Here is a 23,332-nt window from a genome sequence, read left to right on the forward strand (position 1 = left end):
AAAAAGGATGTGGACAAGTTGGAGAGAGTGCAGCGGAGGGCAACAAAAATGATTAGGGGGCTGGAGCACAGGACTTATGAGGAGAGGCTGAGGGAACTGGGCTTGTTTAGTCTGCAAAAGAGAAGAGTGAGGGGGGATTTGATAGTGGCCTTTAACTACCTGAAAGGGGGTTCCAGGGAGGAGGGGGCTAGGCTGTTCTTGGTGGTGGCAGATGACAGAGGAGCAACGGTCTCAAGTTGCAGGGCGGGAGGTCTAGGTTGGACATTAGGAAAAAGTTTTTTACTAGGAGGGTGGTGAAGCACTGGAATGGTTTACCTAGGGAGGTGGTGGAATCTCCATCCTTAGAGGTTTTTAAGCTGAGGCTTGACAAAGCCCTGGTTGGGATGATATAGCTGAGGTTAGTCCTGCTTTGAGCAGGGGGTTGGACTAGATGACCTCCTGAGGTCCCTTCCAACTCTAATATTCTATGATTCTATGTAAAGTGTGCTTCTCTAATTCCAATCTCAAGGCAGAAGACACCATTTGAATAATAGGAAAGAACTCTTTATTAGTAAGACTTACAGTGGGTACTATTAAAAGTCATCCACATTTACTACACCATGAGTATATTTAGAATAGGAAATAACCATGACATCTCAGATACCACAGTATGGTAACTGTATACATGATGACATTTTAATGACAAATAATGTATATTTGTGTTTAAATACTATGATGATAAATTCCTTATAAATGACTGATAAATGGCTATACATATACTTGTGCTTTAGATAATGCATAGAAAACACATGGTCCTTGCCTTCAAGAGCTTACAATCTTGCTTTGTTTGTTTTAAATAACATTAAATATGAAACCCAAATCAATATGGCCTTTTCACACATTATAAAGGAAGAGATTTTGAAATAGGTTTTGTTTCTACACATACTAATCCCCTAGTTAGACAAACAAATTAGCTCCATTTGAGCAGGAGGAGTTGGAGCTCTTGTCTCTGGGAAAAAGATCTGCTTAGAAAGGCACAAACCTGGTAGAGATCAAACTGAAAGCTATAGTGGTGAATTTATGTAAGTTGGTGAAGTCTCAGCCTGACATAGGGTTTGCCTCAATTTGTATAGTTTCCTTTCCACCATCTTGCACTTGTGTGAGTAGAAGCCTATTAATTTTGAACTGCATTAGCATGTTGTCTACATTTGTTGCCAAAAATCCCCTGTAGATTCATCTTGGAGGATGACAGTTTGATCTTTTGAGAGTTTCCCACATAGTCTAGGAGGATTTAGAAACTTCACTTCCACTACTTTTAACATGCCATACACTATTCAGATGTGGCATCTCATGTGCTCTTCCCTGCTATGTAATTCTCCTTTATCATGACATACCACTGCTGCAACAGAGATGGACAACTACAGGACTCATCTCATAAACAGAAAAGAAAATTCTGCTGCTGGAAAGTTATTCATGTTAGTTTGTTCATGTTACTAGAAGCTAAAAAACTAGAAGATATAGGCATCTTAGGCCCAAGAATTTAAATACACTTTGAGGATTTATCTTGTAAAATCACTGGGAGTAGGCACCTAAATACTTTTGAGGAGGTGGGTCCTGGCATTTAAGAGAGATTGTAAAGGGAGAGGAAGTCTACCCTTTACTTGGCATATGGAAGCAGAGACATCTAGTGGTTAAAAGTGGGTAACAGTGTAGTTACTCACATTTTATTATGGATTAGATACATTTTCCTGGTAATTTTAGGAGCATAAACTGTTCAGTTAAAATAAAAATAAATGATAGGATCTACTGCATCAGGGATCTTTAGGAAGGGACCACTCTCTTCCTGCCCACTTGCCCCACGACAGTAGGTTCCATGCAGAAGTGGAGAAGCTCATGGCAGGCCACTTCCTCCTACCCTTCTACATGCGCTGCTTCCTCAGAGACATCTGACCTGTATGCTTCCTCAAGCACACTCCCGCCTCACCTCTGCAATGCCAGCCCCACATTTACAGTGACTCAAAATCCAGCCCCATCATTTGTGCTCCTTCCATAAAATACTGTAACTGACCCCACTGCAGGGAGCCACTGTGAGTGCTGTGGTACACCAGTCCCCTACATGTCTGATAACATGTTGGAGGTCCATAGGCTTGGGGGCAATTGCTGCAGGTGCTCCAAGCAGTAGGCCCTGCAGGCTGTAGCCTTTATGGGGTTCTCATAAACACTCACAGAATCTGAGGAATAGCAATGGATAGTGTACAGGGCTATCAGAAATAAACAGTGCAATTACCCTATGACCAGTTGCTTTCAAATTAAAAGAGTGAAACCCAGCACACAGCAGTTCCCAATCCAGCCCCTAATGGCAGTCCCCTACAAAGTATGAAGCTGGGACTTCTCAATACCACAAGTCAATCACAGTCTGGCTTACAAATCCTACCACACACAACCAGCTAGAGTTCAGTTATTTTGTTCAGCCTGTATGGACCCACCTACACTGCCCCTTTGGCTGCGGGCTGCTCCCAAGTACCCATCTGTCATAGCTATTGTTGCCCCCCTTGCCAGCAACAGGCTACTGGATGGATGTTGCAGTAGGGGTTTACACAAGGCCCAGTAATGAGCCAGCAGATTCTTTATTAAACTACCTACTCATGCAATTTCCCCACAATGAGCTCTTCTAGTGTTGCTAACCCTTGCAATATTTAATGTTTTACATATAGTCCCAGCTCATGGATTCAGGTGATTAGGCAGAATCTCAGCTTTCATTTTAAAAGCAGGTAGTTTCTACCCTCATCATTGCAGATACAAAACTTTAAAATGTGACTCAAGTGTAGCCTAAAGGCTCAAAAACTCAGTCAGAAAGGTTTCCTGTCCTTGGACCAGGAGTCCCAGATCCCTTCTTCTGGGGTCTGGGTGGGATAATTCAGGCCAGCTGCAGCTCTGTCAACTTTCTCTGTCCTTTTCTACCATGGCCTCAGTCAAGCAGTGCCAAACTTTTTACAGTTGCCAACCCCTACCTTCTGAAGGCTGCTCGTTAGCACTAAAGCTAGACTGACTTAGCCAGATGACCTTCCTATCATGTGGTTATGATAATTTTCCTGGGGAGGAGAGCTAAATGAATCACAAATTGGGCTAGACCTATTACCTCTTAAAGGGGACAGTCAACCTGTGATACCTCAAAACAAATGTTGCATAGACAGCAGCAATACAAGCTTTCCTCCAAGACCTTTCCAATATACCCTAGACCTGGACCAGAAAGGACATTTAAGGACATGAGAACACAGAACTGGACGAGACCTCCTGGGTCATTAAGCCCAATCCTCATCTACTGCAGGCAACCACATCATATAATCCCTTTCATAAATTTATCAAATTCCATTTTAAAATCCCATTTGGTTTCTTTCTCCCACTACTTCTACTGGAAGGCTGTTTCAGAACCTCTTTCTTCTGATTGTTAGAAACATTATTCTAATTTCCAACCTAAATTTACTCATGGCCATTTGTACACATATTTTCTTGTATCAACATTGTCCTATACTTTAAATAGCTATTCTCCATTCCGTTGTCTACCTGCCTGATGTATTTATGAAGAGCAATCTTATCCCCTCGCAGTCTTCATTTTGTTGGGCTAAACAAGTCAAGCTCTTTTAGTTGCCTCTCATAATATAGGTTCTCCAATCCCCTGATCATTCTAGTAGCCCTTTTCTGCACCTGTTCCAGTTTGAATTCATATTTATTGAACATGGTGACCAGAAATGTACACAATATTCCAGATGAGGTCTTACCTGTACAATGTCATTAATACTTCTCTATTTCTACTGGAAATACCTCACCTGATACCTGCTAGGACCACGTTTGCCATATTCCTGGCTCCATCACATTGATTGCTCACAGTCATCCTGTGATCAGCTAACACACCCAGGTCTTTTTCCTCTGTCCTTTCCAACTGATGTGCCCCCAGCTTATAGCAGAAATTCTTGTTATTATTTACAGGAGGTCTTAGTGTAACTGAGAATTCAAGCCTCTACATCTTGGCGTCTCTGCTAAGACTGCAAACTGAGATAGTGGATTTGGTGATGGGGCATCTGCCCCGTGAACAGGATGGAGATCATTTCAAACAAGCCAACAACCAAACAATTATTTATGACCATATCTGACCTGGTTTGTAAAAAACATTGGTGATCTAGAGGTGCTACAAGGTGCTTTTCAGACATTGCCTTTGTGACAAACAATAGAAATATTTAATCAACTTGAGTGTGCAAAAATATAAATTAACAAGCAGTAATGACGTGCTACAGAACATAAAAAATATCTAGAAATCAATGTGACTCCTCATTAAATTGGAAAATGGAAAAATTGACAGACAATCCAGATTCATTAAGTAATTTTATTATGAATATGGTTGCTGGCATTCCAATTAAGAAAGCTAGAAGCCTTGGGTATGTTAGCTAAAATAACATACTCCTAATCAAATATTGTACTAAGTAAGAAGGAGAAAAATATAAATGCCTGTGCATGTTACCAAGAGCTGCTTGAGAGGCCTGCTTCTTGTAGCATTAAGATGGTCTTCTTCTGCTGCTTCTCTGCAGAGGTTGCAGAAGTGCTGAGCTCCATCATAAGAACGTAAGAATAGCCATGCTGGGTCAGACCAATGGACCAACTAGCGCTGTATTCTGTCTTCTGACAGTGACCAGTGCCAGGTATTTCAGAGGGAATGAATAGAACAGGTAATCATCAAGTGATTCATCGTATTGGCCATTCCCAGCCTCTGGCAAACAGCAATCCTTTCCTATTCTGGCTAACAGCCATTGATGGACCTATCCTCTATGAACTTATCTAATTCTTTTTTGAACCCCATTAGTCTTGGCCTTCACAACTTACTCTAGCAAGGAGTTCCGTAGGTTGACTGTGCGTTGTGTGAAGAAATACTTCCTTTTGTTCATTTTAAACCTGCTGTCTATTAATTTCATTTGGTGACTCCTAGTTTTTTTGTGTTATGAGAAGTAAATAACACTTCCTTATTTACTTTCTCCACAACAGTCATGATTTTAGAGACTTCCATCATAGCCCCACTTAGTCGTCTCTTTGCCAAACTGAAAAGTCCCAATCTTATTAATCCCTCCTCATATGGAAGCTTTTCCATACTGCTAACCATTTTAGTTGCCCTTTTCTGTACCTTTTCCAATTCCAATATATCTTTTTTGAGATCGGGTGACCAGATCTGCATGCAGTATTCAAGATGTGGGAATACCATGGATTTATAAAGAGGCAATACAATATTTTCTGACTTATTATTTATCCCTTTCCTGATAATTCCCAACATTCTGTTAGCTTTTTTGACTGCTGCTGCACATTGAGTGGATGTTTTCAGAGAACTATCCACAATGACTCCAAGTTCTCTTTCTTGAGTAGTAGCAATTAATTTTGACCCTGTCATTTTATATGTATAGTTGGGATTGTTTTCTAATGTGCATTACTTTGCACTTATCAACACTGAATTTCATCTGCCATTTTGTTATCCAGTCACCCAGTTCTGTGAGATCCCTTGTAACTCTTTGCAGTCTGCTTTGGACTTAACTATATTGAGTAGCTTTGTATCATCTGCAAATTTTGCCACCTCACTGTTTACCTCTTTTTCCAGATCATTTATAAATATGTTGAACAGTACTGGTCCCAGTACAGACCCCCAGGAGGACACCACTGTTTATCTCTCTCCATTCTGAAAACTGACCATTTATTCCTACCCTTCATTTTCTATCTTTTAACCAATTATTGATCCAGGAGAGGACCTTTCCTCTTATCTCATGAACACTTACTTTGCTTATAAGTCTGGTGAGGGACATTGTCAAAGGCTTTCTGACAATCAAAGTACACACTATATCCACTGGATCACCCTTGTCTACATGTTTGTTGACCCCCCTCAAAGAATTAGTAGATTGGTGAGGCATGATTTCCCTTAACAAATAACATATTGACTCTTTCCCAACAAATTGTATTTCATCTATGTGTCTGATTATTCTGTTCTTTACTATAGATTCAACCGATTTGCCTGGTACTGAAGTTAGGCTTACCAGCCTCTAATTGCTGGAATTGCCTCTGGAGCCTTTTTAAAAAATTGGCATCACATTAGCTATCCTCCAGTCATGTGGTACAATAGCTGATTTAAATGATAGATTACATACCACAGTTAGTTCTGCAATTTCACATTTGAGTTCCTTCAGAACTGTTGGGGGATATCATCTGTGTCTGGTGACTTATTACTGTTTAATTTATTGATTTGTTCCAAAGCCTCCTCTAATGACACCTCAATCTGGGACAGTTCCTCAGATGTCACCTAAAAAGAATGGCTCAGGTTTTAGAATCTCCCTCACATCCTCAGTGGTGAAGATTAATGCTAATGGAGACACTCTTATTACTAGAGCTGTGTCCAAAGCAGATTTTAGGGCCGTAGAAGGCTGTGGTTCTGAGTAGGGCCAAGATGGAGTGATGAGGTGGATCTCACTGGTCAGGGTTTGGACACATTTGATCATATTGCCCCTTCCATACTCAGGTGCCGATATTACCAACATTGAAGCTACAGTCTTCAGTGTTTACATGAGGGAATCCACATCTGACCCATACTATTTTTCAGCCTCCAATTCTAAGGATTCAATAACATTCAGTGCTAAACACTTGCTGCTCTCTCAAGTCTGGTAATAGTTCCAGATGCAGCACTCTTTTCAGCTCCCACTAATGTCACTAAAGGTACTTGGACCTTTGTAGGATCAAGCCCTAGGTCACTCTTTCCATGTAATGAGAGTGATTTAACTCTGTCTTGCTCCCTGCACAGCAGTATATACATCACTGTGAAAAGATCTGGTACTATAATTGTTCCAGAGGCCTGTACAGTGAAAGCCTTCCCCTCATTTCTTGCTTGCACTTTTCTTTAGGCAGAAATCCCTGTGGAGACCAGAGGATCCAGGTTGGGAGACTCTTCTGCCATGCACGGTGACTTTTGTAAAGCTATTTGGTTTGCTTGGTGATGTCTAGATTAATTATTTCTTTTTTGAGTTCAGGATTTTTAATGTATAGCAAAGTTATGCATTTAAGCTCCCAGACTTGTCTTTTGAAGACATCGTGCAGGTTTTTTTTTTTTGGAGGACAAAGACTAAGAGGTCTTGGGCAGAACTCAGAGTAGCAGGTGGAAATGCATTCTCCTTCCTGCCCCAAGGAAGGGGGTAGACAAGCCCATTGTAAGGATTGGTGAGCTTAGCAATGGGGCAAGCAGATTGAGCTGAAGAGTGGCTGAGGAAGAGCCCCAGAGAGGATGGAAGGATTTTTGTTTCTGCTAAATATATTTTTGGACTTTTAGTTTAGCCAGTTGGGACCCCAGAAGGGGTTACCCTACAGACATGACCTGGCTGAAGGGCCAAGTTACCAAGCAGAGAAACCCCCACAGAACTGGCTAGTCAAACATGGGAGCTGTGCGGCACACCTCGCCATGAGAAGGCACCTAGCCATGACTGGATTCAATTACACAATGAACCAAAAAATCACATTATTCGTCCTGCTCTTGCTGTGATTTCTGTTGAACTCGGGCTCCTGACTGTCCTTGGATTGGAGAAAGATCACTGGCAATGTCTCCAAGGCCCCCTCCTCATCCCAGTGTTTATAACTCAGATTGCATGACAGTAGCTGAGTTTAGGTGCTGTTGAAAGCTCCCTCATCTACAGTCCATTCTGGAGCCCCACAGGATGCAGTTTGTGGAGTCCTTGGCCTGACTAGAGCAGAGCGAGTGCAGCAATGAGGGTGTCTGCTCTATAAAGACACTAAGGCTGTTTCTCTCACAACATCTCCCTCTAATGGTAGACCCCTTGTTCCTGCACAGTGAAGATCATCTCATGGCTACATTCCACTGTTCAGCTATATTGAGCCAATGATTATTGCCCTCAATCCTTCAGGAAAGACCCTGCTGTTTCGGATCCCTACCTGGGTTTGGAAACCCAGTAAATACAGGTTAATAGCAGTCTGGCAGCCACTGGTACTATGTGTACACTCCCCACTACCACATCTTGATTTAAATAAGTAATAGGTGGCTAGAGGACAAGGTCTCACGTTGGTATGGTCTTAATGGTGCATTGTTGAACCATATCACATTGTTACCCTGGCAGGTATGGAAGAGCAAGAAATGCCAAACAAGCTATCTTCAGCATGGAGAAAGAAGGGAAGGACAAGTAGCCTCATCTTCCATGGTAATACTACATCCCCAGAGACCATTCAAGGGATAAAAAGAAGAATGAACCTAACACAACAGAGCCAGAGTGAGTATGGGCATCAAGATTTGCCTGGGCAATAACTCAGTCTCATTGTGACATCCTAGGGATGACCCCCCCCCCCCCTCTAAATTTTTGGCCAGAAATCTGGAACAATCAAAGAAGAGATAGACATAGCTCCAGAAAATCTAGCTTGGGTCTTATACATTGTCCTCAGCCTCCACTGCTCTTCTGTGGTGTAAATGTCAGGGAGATGTTCTGCATCTATAAATGTAAGGTGTCTCCCTGACTTTTTCAGGCTGGGTACACAGCACTGTGCTCACTCTCTCTCATTCATGGAGACTTTGACTCATTCTTTGATGTTATCTTGACTGTGAAATAAAAAAGTCTAGAGTCAAAGTACCTTTTAAAAATATACATACATTTTTATTTGAGGGTAGAAAACAGAGCAAAGTACACAATTGTAGAGAAGCAACTATGAAATAAAGGTAAATGGTCTGCAATAACTATTCTCATACAGCCCAAAGCAAAAATTGTAACAACCCCCCTTCCCTCCCCACACTCTTAAGATGAGCAAAGCACAGTAGCCTTTGTCGTTTCAATGTGTAGATTAGACTCAGTCAAAGTAACAAAAGCAGAGTAGTAAGACAGTAGGCTTTGTTTTATGCTTCATGGCAATGTGAGTTAGAAGTAAATTTCCAGGCTTCTCCCAGATCAGTAATGATTTTAATGTCCAGCTTGCTGTTTTCCATGTCCCTTTTATGTGAAGGCTTCCCAGGATTCTATGTAGGATTAGATGTATGTGACTAACAGGAATAGCTAAAGTTATACTAGGAAATAATAATAAACTAAACAAGAGCTTCAGAAGGATTTAAACCATCAGTCTTCAGACACATGGTCACCTTTACTAGAGGTTGGGAGCACACTTTCCCCTGGGTGCAGGTTATCCCATAACTCCTTATTGCAGGATTTCTTCCTCTGAAGTAGTATGCACTAGCCACCATTGGACACAGGACACTGCACTAGATGGACAGCCCTACATTGCAGCCCCTGTGCTCCTGCAGGAGTAACATTTTTGCATCCTTCATGTTGGTTCTCCCATTTGGACTTTGGCAGATTAAGAGATTATGCCAAGAATCAACATGGTCAACTCTCCTGGGTGTGCTGGGCTTTTTGGCTCTCCCCCTATGGCATGCAATGTGCGCTGCCTGGAGAATTGTGTCCGCGTCCTATGCAAGGTGTTCTGAGGCAGAAAAGGGGTTACAGCTTCACTTTCTACAGTAACCTATTCCTGCAAAGGCAGACAGAGCATGGGCCATAAGGAGAATCATTGCTTTATGCGGGAAGTAATGAGAACCTCTCTTTTAGGTATGTATATGGCTTCCATTTCCATCAATCTGAGCACCTCACAGTCTTTAATGTATTTAGCTCTCAATACCTCTGTGAGGTAAGGGGTGATTATCTCCTTTTTGGAAATGGGGCACCTGAGGACAAGTGACTGGTCCAAGGTCACACAGGCAGTCTGTGGCAGAACAAGGACTTGAACACAGGTCTCAGAAGTCCTAGGCTAGTGCCCTAGCTACTGGACCATTCTTAATTTCCTCAAAGTTTAATTGTACATGGTATAGGAAAAGCTCCCAACTACAACTGATTTTTGTATCAGCTTTGGGGTTAGAATTTGGAGCTAAAAGATCAGATTTCTTTTCCCTTCACTACAAATATTGTAGGTATTTTGTTTTCCAGATCATGCAGCCATAATCTATATGTGAAGAGAACTCTCCCACGGGTGGCGAGGAGAGTCACAATGGTTTCCAGTGCACTGCTCTCCTCTTTTCTTTCTGTTCCTTTGGAGAGTATTCCATGGGGTTGGAAACTGCACAGGGAATATGAAGGGGAAATTCAGTATTGGGTGGTGGTAGCATCACAAAGACAAACGCTGTCCCAGCAGAGATTACCTGGGAAAAGACTGGGGCTGCATTATCTTTCTTGCAGACCCTCTCTGTGGGACAAACACTCTTTAAGAGTGATCCCAGAAGAAACATCATCCAGACGGAGTCCCTAATACGACAACTCCAGCAAAGCTGGGGTGTGGAATTCTAGAGCTGGTGGGGAGCCACATGGATACTCCTGACCCTCTGTGGAACCGAGGATCAGGGAGTTGTACTTGGGAGCAGACATCATGGCTCATTATGTGGGCCTGACAGAACAACGGAAGGAAATTCCTCAAAATCTGGCATAATTTCTCAGTTCTAATCAAAATGAATACATTCAAAACCAGGTCATGAATCATGCATTCAGTCCAAGTTCAGAGAGTGTAAAACCTTTTGGCCAAACTCAACTGATAAATTATGAACATTCTATTTCTGGGTGATGGGAAAAGGTTCTAGTTTTAATCTGAAATCATATGAACCCATTTTGTTCATTTTTGTTTGGTTAGTGCTTATACGTGCAACACTGCACACTTCCTCTGGGCAGGATCAAGTCCAAAAAGTCTACAAAGATCTCATGCTTTAGCCAATACAATTTTACCTAACTCCCTTCTCCATTGCTCTTGTACCTAGGAACATCCTACTCTGAATTAATGGAACTGTCATGAACTCACAAAAGTCCACACTTTTTGTCATGAATATGATTTTTAATAAATGGAATAATGCACCATTTTACAGCAAGCCTTTTCTTTTAAACCTAAAGAATAGTCTTTAAATGTTCTTATCTGATGTGTCTGTATCAATACAATCTCTTTATTTAGGTTCATATATAACAAAGCATTTTCTTACAAGTATTCATAGAAAACTCTGTAGTGGCTTAACAATGTCAGCTTTCATAGTGGCATCCAGAGATGATTAAAAAAAGAAAAGTATTAGCTTTTTTCATTTCATACTTACACTGTTCCATAAAACACAATTTATAGAGCATAGCGAGGTATTGGGCAGCTTATACAACAAGAAAATAACTGAAAATAACTATTTATAAATTCATACATGATATTTCATCTGTAATTTGAGAGAAGAAAACCGAACAATACCCGTTAGCAAAAGGGTTCTTATGAGACTCCAAAATTATTATTTTTAGGCTTATTTCCCTCCAGAAAAGCTCACTCATTTATTAATGCTTTCTAGCTTATAATTTTCCTTTCTTTCATAAGGAGAACAGCAGTTTCACATCTCCACATTTTAGCTTCTGCAAAACATCAAACCCCACAAATCAGTGTTTGACCACTGTCCTTGTATATTGTACTTGGAGGAGGAGAGAGAAGAGAAGAGGGGAAGGAGAGGAGGGGAATCAACAGTTGTAAGGCATGATTCCAGCATATATAAATGTGAATACAGCGTGTTTTCTTTTAGGGACAAAAAGTGGACAAGAAACAATTTGTACAAAAATCTTTTAAAATATATTTCAACATTGAGAGAGAGAGAAATAAAAGCCACAAACCAGGAAAATCAAAGTGATGAATGAAGTCAGTATTAACTTGGCTTGACTTTTTTCATGATAACCTTAATGTTACTGCATCCCATTAACTATTTCCTTTCCTTTCAGTGGTGAACAAAGCATGTGTGTGGTTAGCCTGAGACATATTACAATTAGGCGGCAGACTATATCATCATGTTCTGAGCCCACAAGATTGAATCCAGCGCTCCAGAAAGAAATCTTGCAAATGATTACTCTGCCTGAAAAATAAGTAAGTGAATTGGCTAGGAAAAGTTAACTTTTGGAAACCTCCTGCACTACTAAACTATAAAGAAAGGAGCTAGTTTCGATCTTTAACAAAATGGTGAAAGAATGGGAATGGCCACAACCTCTCAGGGTAAATCGTGTAATACCCAGTTAACCACCCCTACAACTCCCACCCCCAAACTCATGGATTCATTTACCAAGAAACTTGGAAGAGATTTGAAGGAACTTTTCCAAACCTATGTCAATTACTGAATTTGTTGAAACATGGATTATGTATTGAAATTAACTAAAATGGCACCTTTGGAATCATTCTCAATTTAAATAATTACAGGTCAGCAGTTCATTGGGTTCTATTTTATTTTGCAGTTATGTAAATTAAACCATTAAAGCTACATAGTAAGATCATTAAAATGGCCTGGGCATGTGCAGTAAACAATGTTTAAATGTGAATTCTGGACAATGGCTGTGACTACCTCAGAGCCCAGAGCATTATAAAGGAACCTTACAGTCAATGAGAAACAGGCCCTTTATCTTAAAATTTCCTGCCAGTGCTACCACTGGTGCAGCTCCACTGTCATGGCTGGACTAGTGTAGACTTGCTACTGCAGCTTTAGTCACAATGTCATCTAACCCTGCTCAAAATGCCAGCACCCAGAAGTGGCTTGTATATATTAGCCCTCCCACTATGGAAGCTACACCAGTGATAACGATGAGAAATTATTAAAGGGGGGAAAATCTATTGGAGAGAAGGCCAGGGGCCGGCTCTTGCTTCCACTGAAATCAATGGCAGAACTCCCACTGACTTTAATGAAAGTTGGATCAAGTCCTAACTGATTAGATACAAACTATTTCTTAGACAAAGTGATACCAAATAGAATTCCCATTTTGATTCCCAGGAGTGCCAAAAGCTTGTTCCTGCCTAAAGTCGTTGGAAGTATTGTCATTTATTTCAGTGGGAGCAGAAGAAAGCCCAAAATGTTACATCTGCTTAATTATTATTTTACACCAAAACTAAACTACATTTTAAAAATTAAAACACAAAACCAGAAACAGACAGACATATTCCTGACTTGAAGCGTTATATAACTTTTAAGCCCAGAAGAGAATTTTTTTCAGTAGATTTAAGGCCCCGTGAAAAAATGGGTTTATATTGGAACTGTACACATAATCTTAGCTATAATGTTACAGAGGTCTTGTAAAAGAAAATGTCAAATATCACTCTTTAAATATCTTAGATTTATTTCAGACTTAATTTTAACGTTCTGAATATAACTTAAGCCCCCCAACCACCTTAAATTATTCAAATTAATTTTGTATTGACTGCATTCCCCACTTTTTATCTCTCTTCAAAGTAAATCCATACAGGCCAGACACAGTCAATGATCAGGTTCTTTTCTGAGGGATATTAAGCATTTAGCTGGAATTATATTAGTTTCATAGTCATAATCTAATTTCTATTGTAACATGTAGAAGATGCAACTTAAAAATGGCCTATGAAAAACTACATTTAATCATTATATTATACATGCTTATTTCATACCTAATTCATAGTATTTTAAAATGGAATTTATATATGACATATGCACCTAATTACATACATAAAATTTTAAATACAAAAATATTTTATGGCTCCATTACAGTATGTATAGCTTTTGCAGTAAGGGTTACAAATAATGCATGCAAAATGTGATCAGCAACTGAGAAATATACATCTACCTAACTGATGTGCTGGGGACCTGAGTGCAAATTCCACAATCTAAATTTAGATTGTGATTTAGCTGAATGATCCACAGCTCAGTTTTCATAAACTAATCGGATGTCCATCTGAGGATGAATATTTTGTTAGATTGTTACAAATGAGTTCTGACATCTGGATAAGGACACAGCCTACAGATCTACTCATTACTCTAGTAGGCACTGATTATTTTAGTGTTGTTTTTTCCTTTATCACTTTCTCTGTTATTTCAATAAGGAATTATTTTGGTGCACATATAAATCACAGCATAATGTAAAACACTTTTCCTGTATTGACTCATGCGTATGAATTTTACTCATGACAGATGGTAGGTAACCCTGTTCAGGTTGCAACTTGTTTATAGAAGGCCCAGGATTTATGAACTCTTTTTATATGTACCAAAAAAGCTGGGGAGCAAATATCGTTTTGACCAATGGGCCAAATCCTGACAGGTGCTGAGCACTTGTAACTATAGTTTTTATAGATCAGGATCTGGAAGGTGTGAATGTAAATCTATATTCAAAAATCAAATAATGTAAAAGATATAAACATATAGAACTACATTGTTCTGACATGTTTTGGCAATAAACACACAGCATATATACTATTTCCAGAAAGCTTATGTTGTACAGATCATGTTTAAGGACAAAACAGCTGTTACGTTTTCATTTTTTATCGCATTAGAAAATGACTATCTGAATACATTTCCATGAGTGTTATGCTAGTGTAATATGTATATTTTAAAAATTTCTCTCTCAGAAGTACTTTAGGGATATCATTAGAACACGTGGAAGGGTCCAGCAAGCAGCCTGGCCCTGAAACTATGCAGTGTTTATATTATGTACATAAGATGTATCTGCTGAGTAAGAATATATTACTTATCAAATTTTGTTTGATAAATCTCTTCCATACATGTCTACATTCAGGTCTTTATATATATTTTTTCCTGTAGCATTCAAGATTAAAGAGCTTTTCTGGAGTAAGCTGATGGGTCAGAGAATGTTTACTTTCTAAATAACTCCATATAAAATATTTTTCAGTTTATCCCTGAAACCTGCCAACATTCCTCTCACTTTCGTTTCTGCCAAAATAGGCTTTGACAAAATAACAAAACTGTGTTGCCACTGAAACTAGGTAATTTATAGATGTGAATGAACAGCAGAAGAGAATGTGAATTGAACTATAATATTAACAAAACATAATACAGGCAAAATTTGGGTTTTTTACAATGAAGTGTTCCTTGTTTTCGAAAATATTATCATATTGCATCCTGGTTTTCATTTAAATTAAGTACTTTTTTACTTTTAGTTCTGCAATTTAAATACGCCTGGGAATAGCAGAAGTGGAATTAACTTTTAATTATTTTTAATTCTTGTGTGTGCATATATGCATTTGTGGAACACTATCTGGAACATTCCTCCTGAATTAGCTCATAGTCTCTCAACCTGTGGTGCGTGTACCCCTGGGGGTACGTGGTGAAAAATCCAGTGAAGGGAGGTGTGGCAGTCGTTGACTTCTGGGGAAGTCAGGTTGCAGCTGCCTGCTCCCCACCCAGTCCCAGCTGGGAGGTAGACAGCAGCCGCCCCAGTCCTGGGAAGCTGAGCAGCAGCCGTTGGCTTTTTGGGATGCCAGGTGGCAGCCGGAGGCTTGGGCAGCAGCCACTGGCTTTTTGGAAAGCCAGGCAGCAGCCGCCTGGTCCTGCCTGGTCCCAGCTCCCAGGTGGGAGCCCAGTGGTAGCCTCCTGTGCCTTGCGAACTGGGCTCGCAGATGGGTGGCTGCCACCCGTGCCCCAGCTCTGAGCTGAGAGACAGCCTCCCGTGCCCCAGTTTGAAGACAGGCAGCAGCTGCCTGCCCACATCCCTGGGTCCCAGCCTGCGTAGAAGCCTCCTCTGCGCCAGCTTGGAGCAGGTGGTAGTCACCCACTCCTGAACTGGCAGCCAGACAACAGCCGACTACAACTTGCCCAGGGGGCAGCTCCCCTCCTCGTCTGAAAGCCCGGTGCCCAGAAAGCCAGGTGGAGAGCCCAACGGCTTGCCCAGTCCTGGAGCTGGGTTCTACCAACAAGCTTACTTGTCAATTTCATTGCTCTAGTTGAACAGTGAAATTGACAACTGACAGCCCCAGATTTTACCGGTATAAAAATGTTAAGAGGGGCCCACACAGTGTGATTTGCTCCAGGCCCATACCCCCCTAGGGATGGCCTTGGGGAGTGCTGCTATCCACTCTGGTGGGCTGTTAGTGCCTGCTCATACCTCACAAGTTCTCACCTGTGTGAGGAGAACACATGACCCCGCCATTAGGCCATAGTGATTGGCTGGCATTGATCTTTGCTCCTATATGGAGGAAGGGAAGAAGGAAGGAGGGGAGAAACAGCAGGGGATTTTTGATCTGCCACAGCCACATAGCACTGCAGAACTTAGAACTTTCCTGCTTTACAAGAAATACAGTCGTCCAGCAGTAAAGGGGAAAAATATTGTATTTCTCAGAGTGGAAAATTGAGTGTTGGGGTACTTATTAAAATTTTCAGAAGTTAGGGGGTACTTGCTACTTAAAAGGTTGAGAAACACTGAATTTGCTCATAATCTTCTTGTAAATATCTGTTTTTTTAAAAAAAGAAAATAAATCTGTCACCATATAGGCATGTCTACACATATGGCTAGAATTCTTATTCTCAAAACTAACTGTAATGTTGGTAAATAACTTCATAGGAATAGGAAATGTAAGAGCAGATAACATATTTGCCTGGACAAGTCCTTCAGATTTTATATGTGGGAGATTTTCTAAAACCAGTAAGGGTTCTGAGTGGCCTATACATAGATAGGTAATAAATGTTTGTTGTAATGTTTTACTTGAATTCTATATTAAGTGAAGATATCAAACATTCTACCATTGCTTATTTGACACTGGCACAATCCATTGCTATTTACATTATCAGTCTATTGTTATTTTGAGATATTTATCTTGTCTGCAATATGCATTTAGAAAAATGGTAATTTACCAACTTTCATCATTATTCATTGATGTATTTTTTTAAAAAACAAAGAAATAAACTGGACTTTCCAAAACTGATTTACTGTACATTAGTTAACCATCCCTATAGGTTTGAATTGTAGTATTTGATTCCCTTAAGTACAAGTCCCCAAGGTACTTTTTGTGAGCTACAATTTGATGTAATTTAATTACAAGGATTGTGTTCTGTGGAAAAGATAAGATTACCTACTGTGAGCAAACAAAGGCTTTGCTAATTATACATCAGAATTGAGCCATATTTAGTCCCATGTCATCTAACTGCAAAATTTGAGCATTTTAATATATATCTAACATTTATTTGGGTTGATGTTTAGAAGTAATAAAGTTGCTTCTTTTGATCTAGAATTTGATCCAGAATTCATATTGGATAAGGTGTACATATTTCTGCTATGTTACAAAGGATATTTAGCCATGATATACTATACAACAGATACTTTCTAACAATTATGATTTACCCCAAAGGTTTTCAACAAAATGTTAGAGAAAGATAGGAGAAATGTGAAAGTTATATTTGCTTTGAGGATGCTTAGGGAAAATTGCAGAATGGCAGAAGGACCTTTCCATCTGGGATATTGATTTTATTAAACCTTTTGACTGCATCAATCATAAAAATGTTTGAATTCTTACAAAGGACTGGGCTAAAAAAAAGTTTAGAAGACTGGTATAATCAGCCTTGGCAGAAAGCAGCAATATTTAGAGCAAATAACTTTTCTTTCCCTAGCATGTTTCAAGTTAGGTAAAAGTGTTAGCATCTGATATAGAGGCTCCTTGGCAAAGGTCCCGTGTTCTTTGCAAACATCTCTCACCTGAGAGCTGACAAACTCACTACACCAAACACCTCTTACAGGATATTTATCCATAAAGAGTAACATGAAAGGTATCTACAGAAAGCTCATAATCTGTCAAAACTCATTGTGAGATGTACATATGGATATTTAATGAATAATATATTTATACTGAAAGTTTGCTTTATGGATTTGGAGTAAAAACTAGTCACTGGGACAATGTGTTTCGATGATGACTCATTCAAGCAAGAGGGAGTTGTCACCCTTCCCCAGCTGGTGAGGCAATGCAGGGTTATATTGTCTACCCTGGCCACATCCCAGAACAGTCAATGGAAAACCATCAAAGACAATTTCAGTGATTGAAACCACTTGGCGGTGAAAAGGAATATTACAGCAGACAGGATATCACCTGGGATGTGAATAAAGACAAAAGACTGATTCAGTACAATACAGTGTAGCAAAACACATTCTTGATCCATTCATTGAGAAACAACTTAAGGAGCAGGGGACTTTCATGAACATTTGGATCCTGATTCTTGTGATACAAGCCAGCTCAGCAATTGACTGAACATTGGGGGGAAAGCCTACTTATTATATGGGAAAGGTAACCATTGATAAATGTAGACCCAGGTTTTGTTTTATAATTTTGTTTCGCGTTGTCACAAGTTTGTTTCTATCATTTTCTCTCATTTCTAGTTAAATCCTTATTCTTTCTTAAATAAACCTACTTTTCTTTTATTATAAGTGCTCACAAGTGCTGCATGGTTTACAGGAGTCGTGATTTAAGATAAAACTGGGTGGATCTGGAATTTCTCTAAGTAGCTAGTGTTAGGGGCTGGATATCACAGGGGAATAATTCAAAGGGACTCAGAGATTGGGGTGCAACTATCAACCTGCAAAGTAAAGTTAGATCTGGCATAGCTCAGAGAAGAGTACTTGAGTGGCTGAAAGGCTCATCGTATCAGGGAGCTGACACCCAGCTACCACAAGAAAGACTCCATCTCACTAGAGGTAGGGGGTAACTAAGATGACTCACAGTCCTGTGTGCCCCGCGAACTGTCACAGAGTGTTTTACGGATGTTTTTTAAACTAGCACTCTGAAATGATAAATATTACACTTAAGGCAAAACAAAAAGTCACTGGAAGAGATATGAGCAATCTTCATTATGCACATGATATAATGATTGTTGCAAAAAAATAAAGTACTATACTCCAGAAATTCATGCACAGAATCAAAGAAGTGTGAAGAATTTCAAGTTAAGGTAAACCCCAAAAGAAACAAGAAGCACAGGCAATAATATGACCATAGTGCCAAGAATTCAGATCAGTGTGTAATGCAAGCCAACTGACCAAGTGGCAAGTTTTCAATATCTGGGATGTGAGATTGCAGCAGATGGCAAGCAGGAGAAATAATTTAAAATAAAATGGAGAAAGTCTTTTAGCAACATAAAGAGAAGTAACTATATACATTAGGCTAACAAAGTTGTGCCTAAGAGAAAAGCAGGGGTCTTATTTTGGTGGAAGGCCTGGACAGTGCTTAAAGGGTGAAGATGGAGGCCAAATTCTGCCCTGATTTACACTCCTGCAATTACACAGGGCCAGAGCCTAATCTCAGTTACACCAGTATAATTGCAGAGTAACTCTACTGAAGTCAAAGCATCAAGCAACTCTGGATCTGACAGTAGAATCTGGCCTACAGCATTTAAGAAGCATGATTTATGATGCCACAAAGACAGGAATGCAAACGAAGCTTGGGAAACAGCAAGTCAGATGTGGAAGGGCATACATTAGTATGGCAGGTAATCATCAGAAGCTCAAGAAGAGAGTTAGAAAAAGTTACCTTGTGGGGAAAGATTGTACAAGAATATCATCAAGGAAATGAATTATCTTGAAAGGACAGAAAATTAGATTCAGTCAGCTGAATAAAAGCAAGTCTGCTGGCAAATTTGACTGCCAACATCCTGCCGTAGGGATTTGGCATGCTGATTGAATAATTTTTCCATAGATTGTTAGGTGTTGGGACATGAGCATTTTTCAAATACAGCTACAAAGCTTAACTCATACACCATCATGCTAGATACAATTTATTAGCTAATTACTTCTTATTAAATTTATTTCAGCAAGGTAAATAATCACTCTTGAGCCAAAGGTCTCATGTTGGGGCAATGGCCAGTAAGAAAGTAGTTACTTCTGTTTAAATGGGCAGCAAGTTCTATTACCCTGGGAAGAGGTTATGGTCACTTACCTCAAGTGATTAATGGTCATGAATACATGAAGTCAATGTAAGCAGTATTACATACATTCTGAATGTTTTCACCATAAAAAATTGAAATCTCTCCCTCATGGCCACAAATTATAAAAGTGTAGGTTTAAAAGTCTAATAGCAAGATGAATGAGACGGTCTAGAAAAAACTCTAAGAAAACTAGTTTTCACTTAATTCAGCTACAGCCAATTAGGAGAAACATACTTGCATATGTAATCTGATGGACATGGCTCCATCCAGACCTCAATATTTACCTCTCTATGGAGGTATTTAACAGAAGCTTAGCTGCTCATCACATGACTGTTTTGTGTCAATCATAAGTCAGGTTTTTCTCTCGTAAGTAACAAAATGTCTTAGCAATCTACTTATACTCAAGATCTTAGTATGACTGTTCATTAGGATTTCTGATAAATACACATTAATAGCAATCAATAAAAAAATGTACATAAATACCAACTGTGAAACTGTAGCAAAAATCAAATGGAAAAATGGCAGACTTACTTTGTTTCCTTACATTTTGTTCAACACTGTCTTGCTTAGAGCGTCCCCTTCCAGTATCAATCATGTCTCCTATGAAGGAAACTGGTTAAGATACGGAAGGTTGAAAAGAAAGGCATCTGAAATCATATTTTGTTTGTTCCTTTTAAAAGTCCTTTCAAGGTGAGGAAGATTCCTACGTTTTCCATTATAATCTTAGAGCTCAATGATAGATACAGCTAGCTGCTTCAAGCTGCCTACGGTGTGCAAAGTTCACTGTCATGACGACTGCCAAATTGTCAGGAAAAAATTTTTAACAAATACTCACAAAGAAGGAGAGAATGTGTGGCAGTTTTATAAACACTTTCCAATAAAGCCTACTGTGAACTATAGACTATTGCACATTTCAACATAACACAAGAAAAGTAGGGCGTTAAAAAGATAATACTCTGTAACATAGAAACATACTAATTAACTTGTGCACAGAAATCAAAACATGGATACAAGACACCACTGCAGTCAAACCTGTCTTATAGTCTTATGTTTTTAGTGACCTTTAGGAACTGGTCCAAACTGATTATCAGCAATACATTATTTTTGTTACTTTTTTTAAAAAAATATTTTGAGACCACATTTTTGATACACATATATATAATTCTGTGGTCAAAAACAGACAGACTTAACTTTAGCGATACTAAATAAAAGTGCAAAAACGTTCAAAAAACGAAACAAAATTAAAAAATATGGAAGCATAAGCTAAAAAATTTCTGCATAGCTGAAATCTATTTAAAGCAAGTTCTTGGCAGGGGATGCTGACAGGAGGAGAAAGCAGTTTTTAAAAATGTCTTCTGCATGTTTGTTTCGAATAATGCAAAAATGTCATTTTGTCGGTTTTTAAAATATTTCACAGGCAGTTCACTCCTGCATCCTTAGACACCATTGTTGTGGCAGTACCTCCTTCTGCAAGGTAAACAGCAGTGTTAGATTTAGAGTGGACTGCTCTGTCACTGCCATTGTTGTTGACCTCACAGTCCAATGGTTCAGTGGAGATGACCCATGTTGAAGGGCGCCACCGCTTAAGTGAATATGGGGTTTTCACACGTTTCTTGATCTTTTCTCCTGAGCCCGGTTTACCATCCTGTGATGAGTCACCTACTGAAAATAAAAGTAGGAAACAAACTGTTACAAGAAGAGCAAGCTTGAGAGTTCAAGGTGGTTATATGTATATGTAGGCTGAAAAAACCGAATCCTGTCTAAACTAACAACAGTGAGGTGACTTGTATTTATGTACAGCAAGTGCCATTAAAACACAGGGCCAGTTTCTACTCTCCATTATTACAGTGTAAATCAGTAGCAACTCCAGTGGAGTCACTGAAGTTATCTTTCGCATGCCAAGTTTTTAAATGGATGTGTGCAAACTTGCAACAGTGCACTCATGAAATACAGCTGAATATTCACTGGTGGAATGTTTTTCCTGTTTCTGTTTAAATGTGATCTTCAGTTTGTTCTAATTTAATAAAATGAATTAAATTAGGGTTTTTTGTTTGTTTGTTTTTATTGCAGTACCTTCTCTCACCTCATCCTTTTTCAGATTTAATAAAGAGGAAGTAGTTCTGTTTGTTTTTTTTACAATCAAATCTCAATTGCTGATATTTAATCATGGAAAATGTGACAAGCAGCTGTCTTGGAGGTTTCACCATTTTAGACTCAAGTCCTGGTTCAGGAAAATCAGAGAACAGTCTATTTGGCTTCAAAATGAAAGGCTAGGTTTTGTCTGTGCTCCTGTATGTAAGAATCTATTTCCCAGATAAAATGGAATTTTAAAGGTAAATGATGTAATGATACCATTTAAAAACTTGGCATTCACTGCCCTGTAATATTGTAGTACTGCTGTCTCCCATTCCAAGAATGGAAAAATAGCATGGTTACAAAAGTGACATTAATGGTAAATGCTGAGGGCTAGATTCTGCTCTCTTATACCAGTCAGTGTGTGTGTAGGGTAACTCCAGTGAGAGAGCAGTGGAGAGCAGAATCTGGCCCTGTGTTTTAATGGCACCCACTGTACATAAATGCTAGTCACCTCTCTTTTGGTAAGTAACAACAGTTCCAGTGTTTTATATCGCTAACTTAAACATGTGTCTCCCCTGAGTTTCTGCTACAAAAGCCCCCTCATCCAAATATCTTTGCTATTATTATATTCTCTGTCTGCCTAAGCACATTCAAAGGCTTCCAATCACATTCAAAGGCTTCCAATCACAGTTACCTTGGCTCCTTCCAAGAACACAGAGTATTCTGGAAATTTTTTTTTTTTTTTAAAAAGAAAGACAAACAGGCCTTTCCAATAGCCCCTTTGAAACTGAACAGAACACGGAATCATCAGAGTTTGTAACTAATGGAGAGTTTAGCTATAACCCTATGATTACTTTTGCCTTGCAGGGAAAAGACAAAGAGGCTATTGTGGCTTCTTGTGTTCTTTGCTGTTGATAGCCAAAGGGTGATTACAGTTATTCTGAAGAAGCTGTCTATTAAAATTCTTTATATCTAAAAATATGTTGCTTTATACTGCTGCTGCTTTATACTGTTGCTTTATGCTACAAGTTGCCCTCCCCATTGTTATGTTTCTTACCCTTGGATGTATATATGTACCTCCTATCTGTGGTTTCCATTTCATGCATCTGATGAAGTGGGTTGCAAGCCCATGAAAGCTTATGCCTGCAGCAATTTGTTAGTTTTTAAAGATACTACAGGACTCTCGCTGTTTTTGCTGTATACAAACTAACATGGCTATCCCTCTGGAACTATTACACTGGGATTCAGACAAAAGTTTGGAGCAGTCTCTAGTTTTGCCATCTAGTCTGAACTCCCTAATAGGACGTACAGATCTTTCAGGTCTCAGCTCTGGTATCGAATACTAATCATACAGGAGATCTGCATATGGTACCAAGACATTAGTTCACAGGACTGAATGTTTTCAAGTTAAAAGTAACTGGAATTGTTGTTACTTACCACAATAAAATCAGATGTACTTTTTCTGAGATGCTAATAATAATATAGAATAATGGAATATGTAACTAGTTATTGTAATTATTTTAACAACCCTGAAATATCAGACAATTCTGCATTCAGGGCTTGAAAAACCTA

General features: G+C 39.3%; 1 protein-coding gene across 1 annotated transcript in view; it reads right to left on the minus strand.

Annotated features, from left to right (window-relative positions):
- Positions 1 to 10,946: 10,946 nt before the first annotated feature.
- Positions 10,947 to 23,332, minus strand: part of BMPR2 (bone morphogenetic protein receptor type 2) — a 184,587-nt gene continuing 172,201 nt past the window's right edge. Inside the window, exon 13 of the mRNA XM_067548887.1 lies at positions 10,947 to 21,346. Within this exon, the coding sequence (XP_067404988.1) occupies positions 21,096 to 21,346 (251 nt within the window). The 3' untranslated portion in view covers positions 10,947 to 21,095. The remainder of the gene's footprint in view (positions 21,347 to 23,332) is intronic.

This window comes from Emydura macquarii, unplaced genomic scaffold, assembly GCF_026122565.2.
Source record: "Emydura macquarii macquarii isolate MOO-44397 ecotype Brisbane River unplaced genomic scaffold, CSIRO-AGI_Emac_v2 contig_1253, whole genome shotgun sequence".
NCBI classification, from domain to species: Eukaryota; Metazoa; Chordata; order Testudines; family Chelidae; genus Emydura; species Emydura macquarii.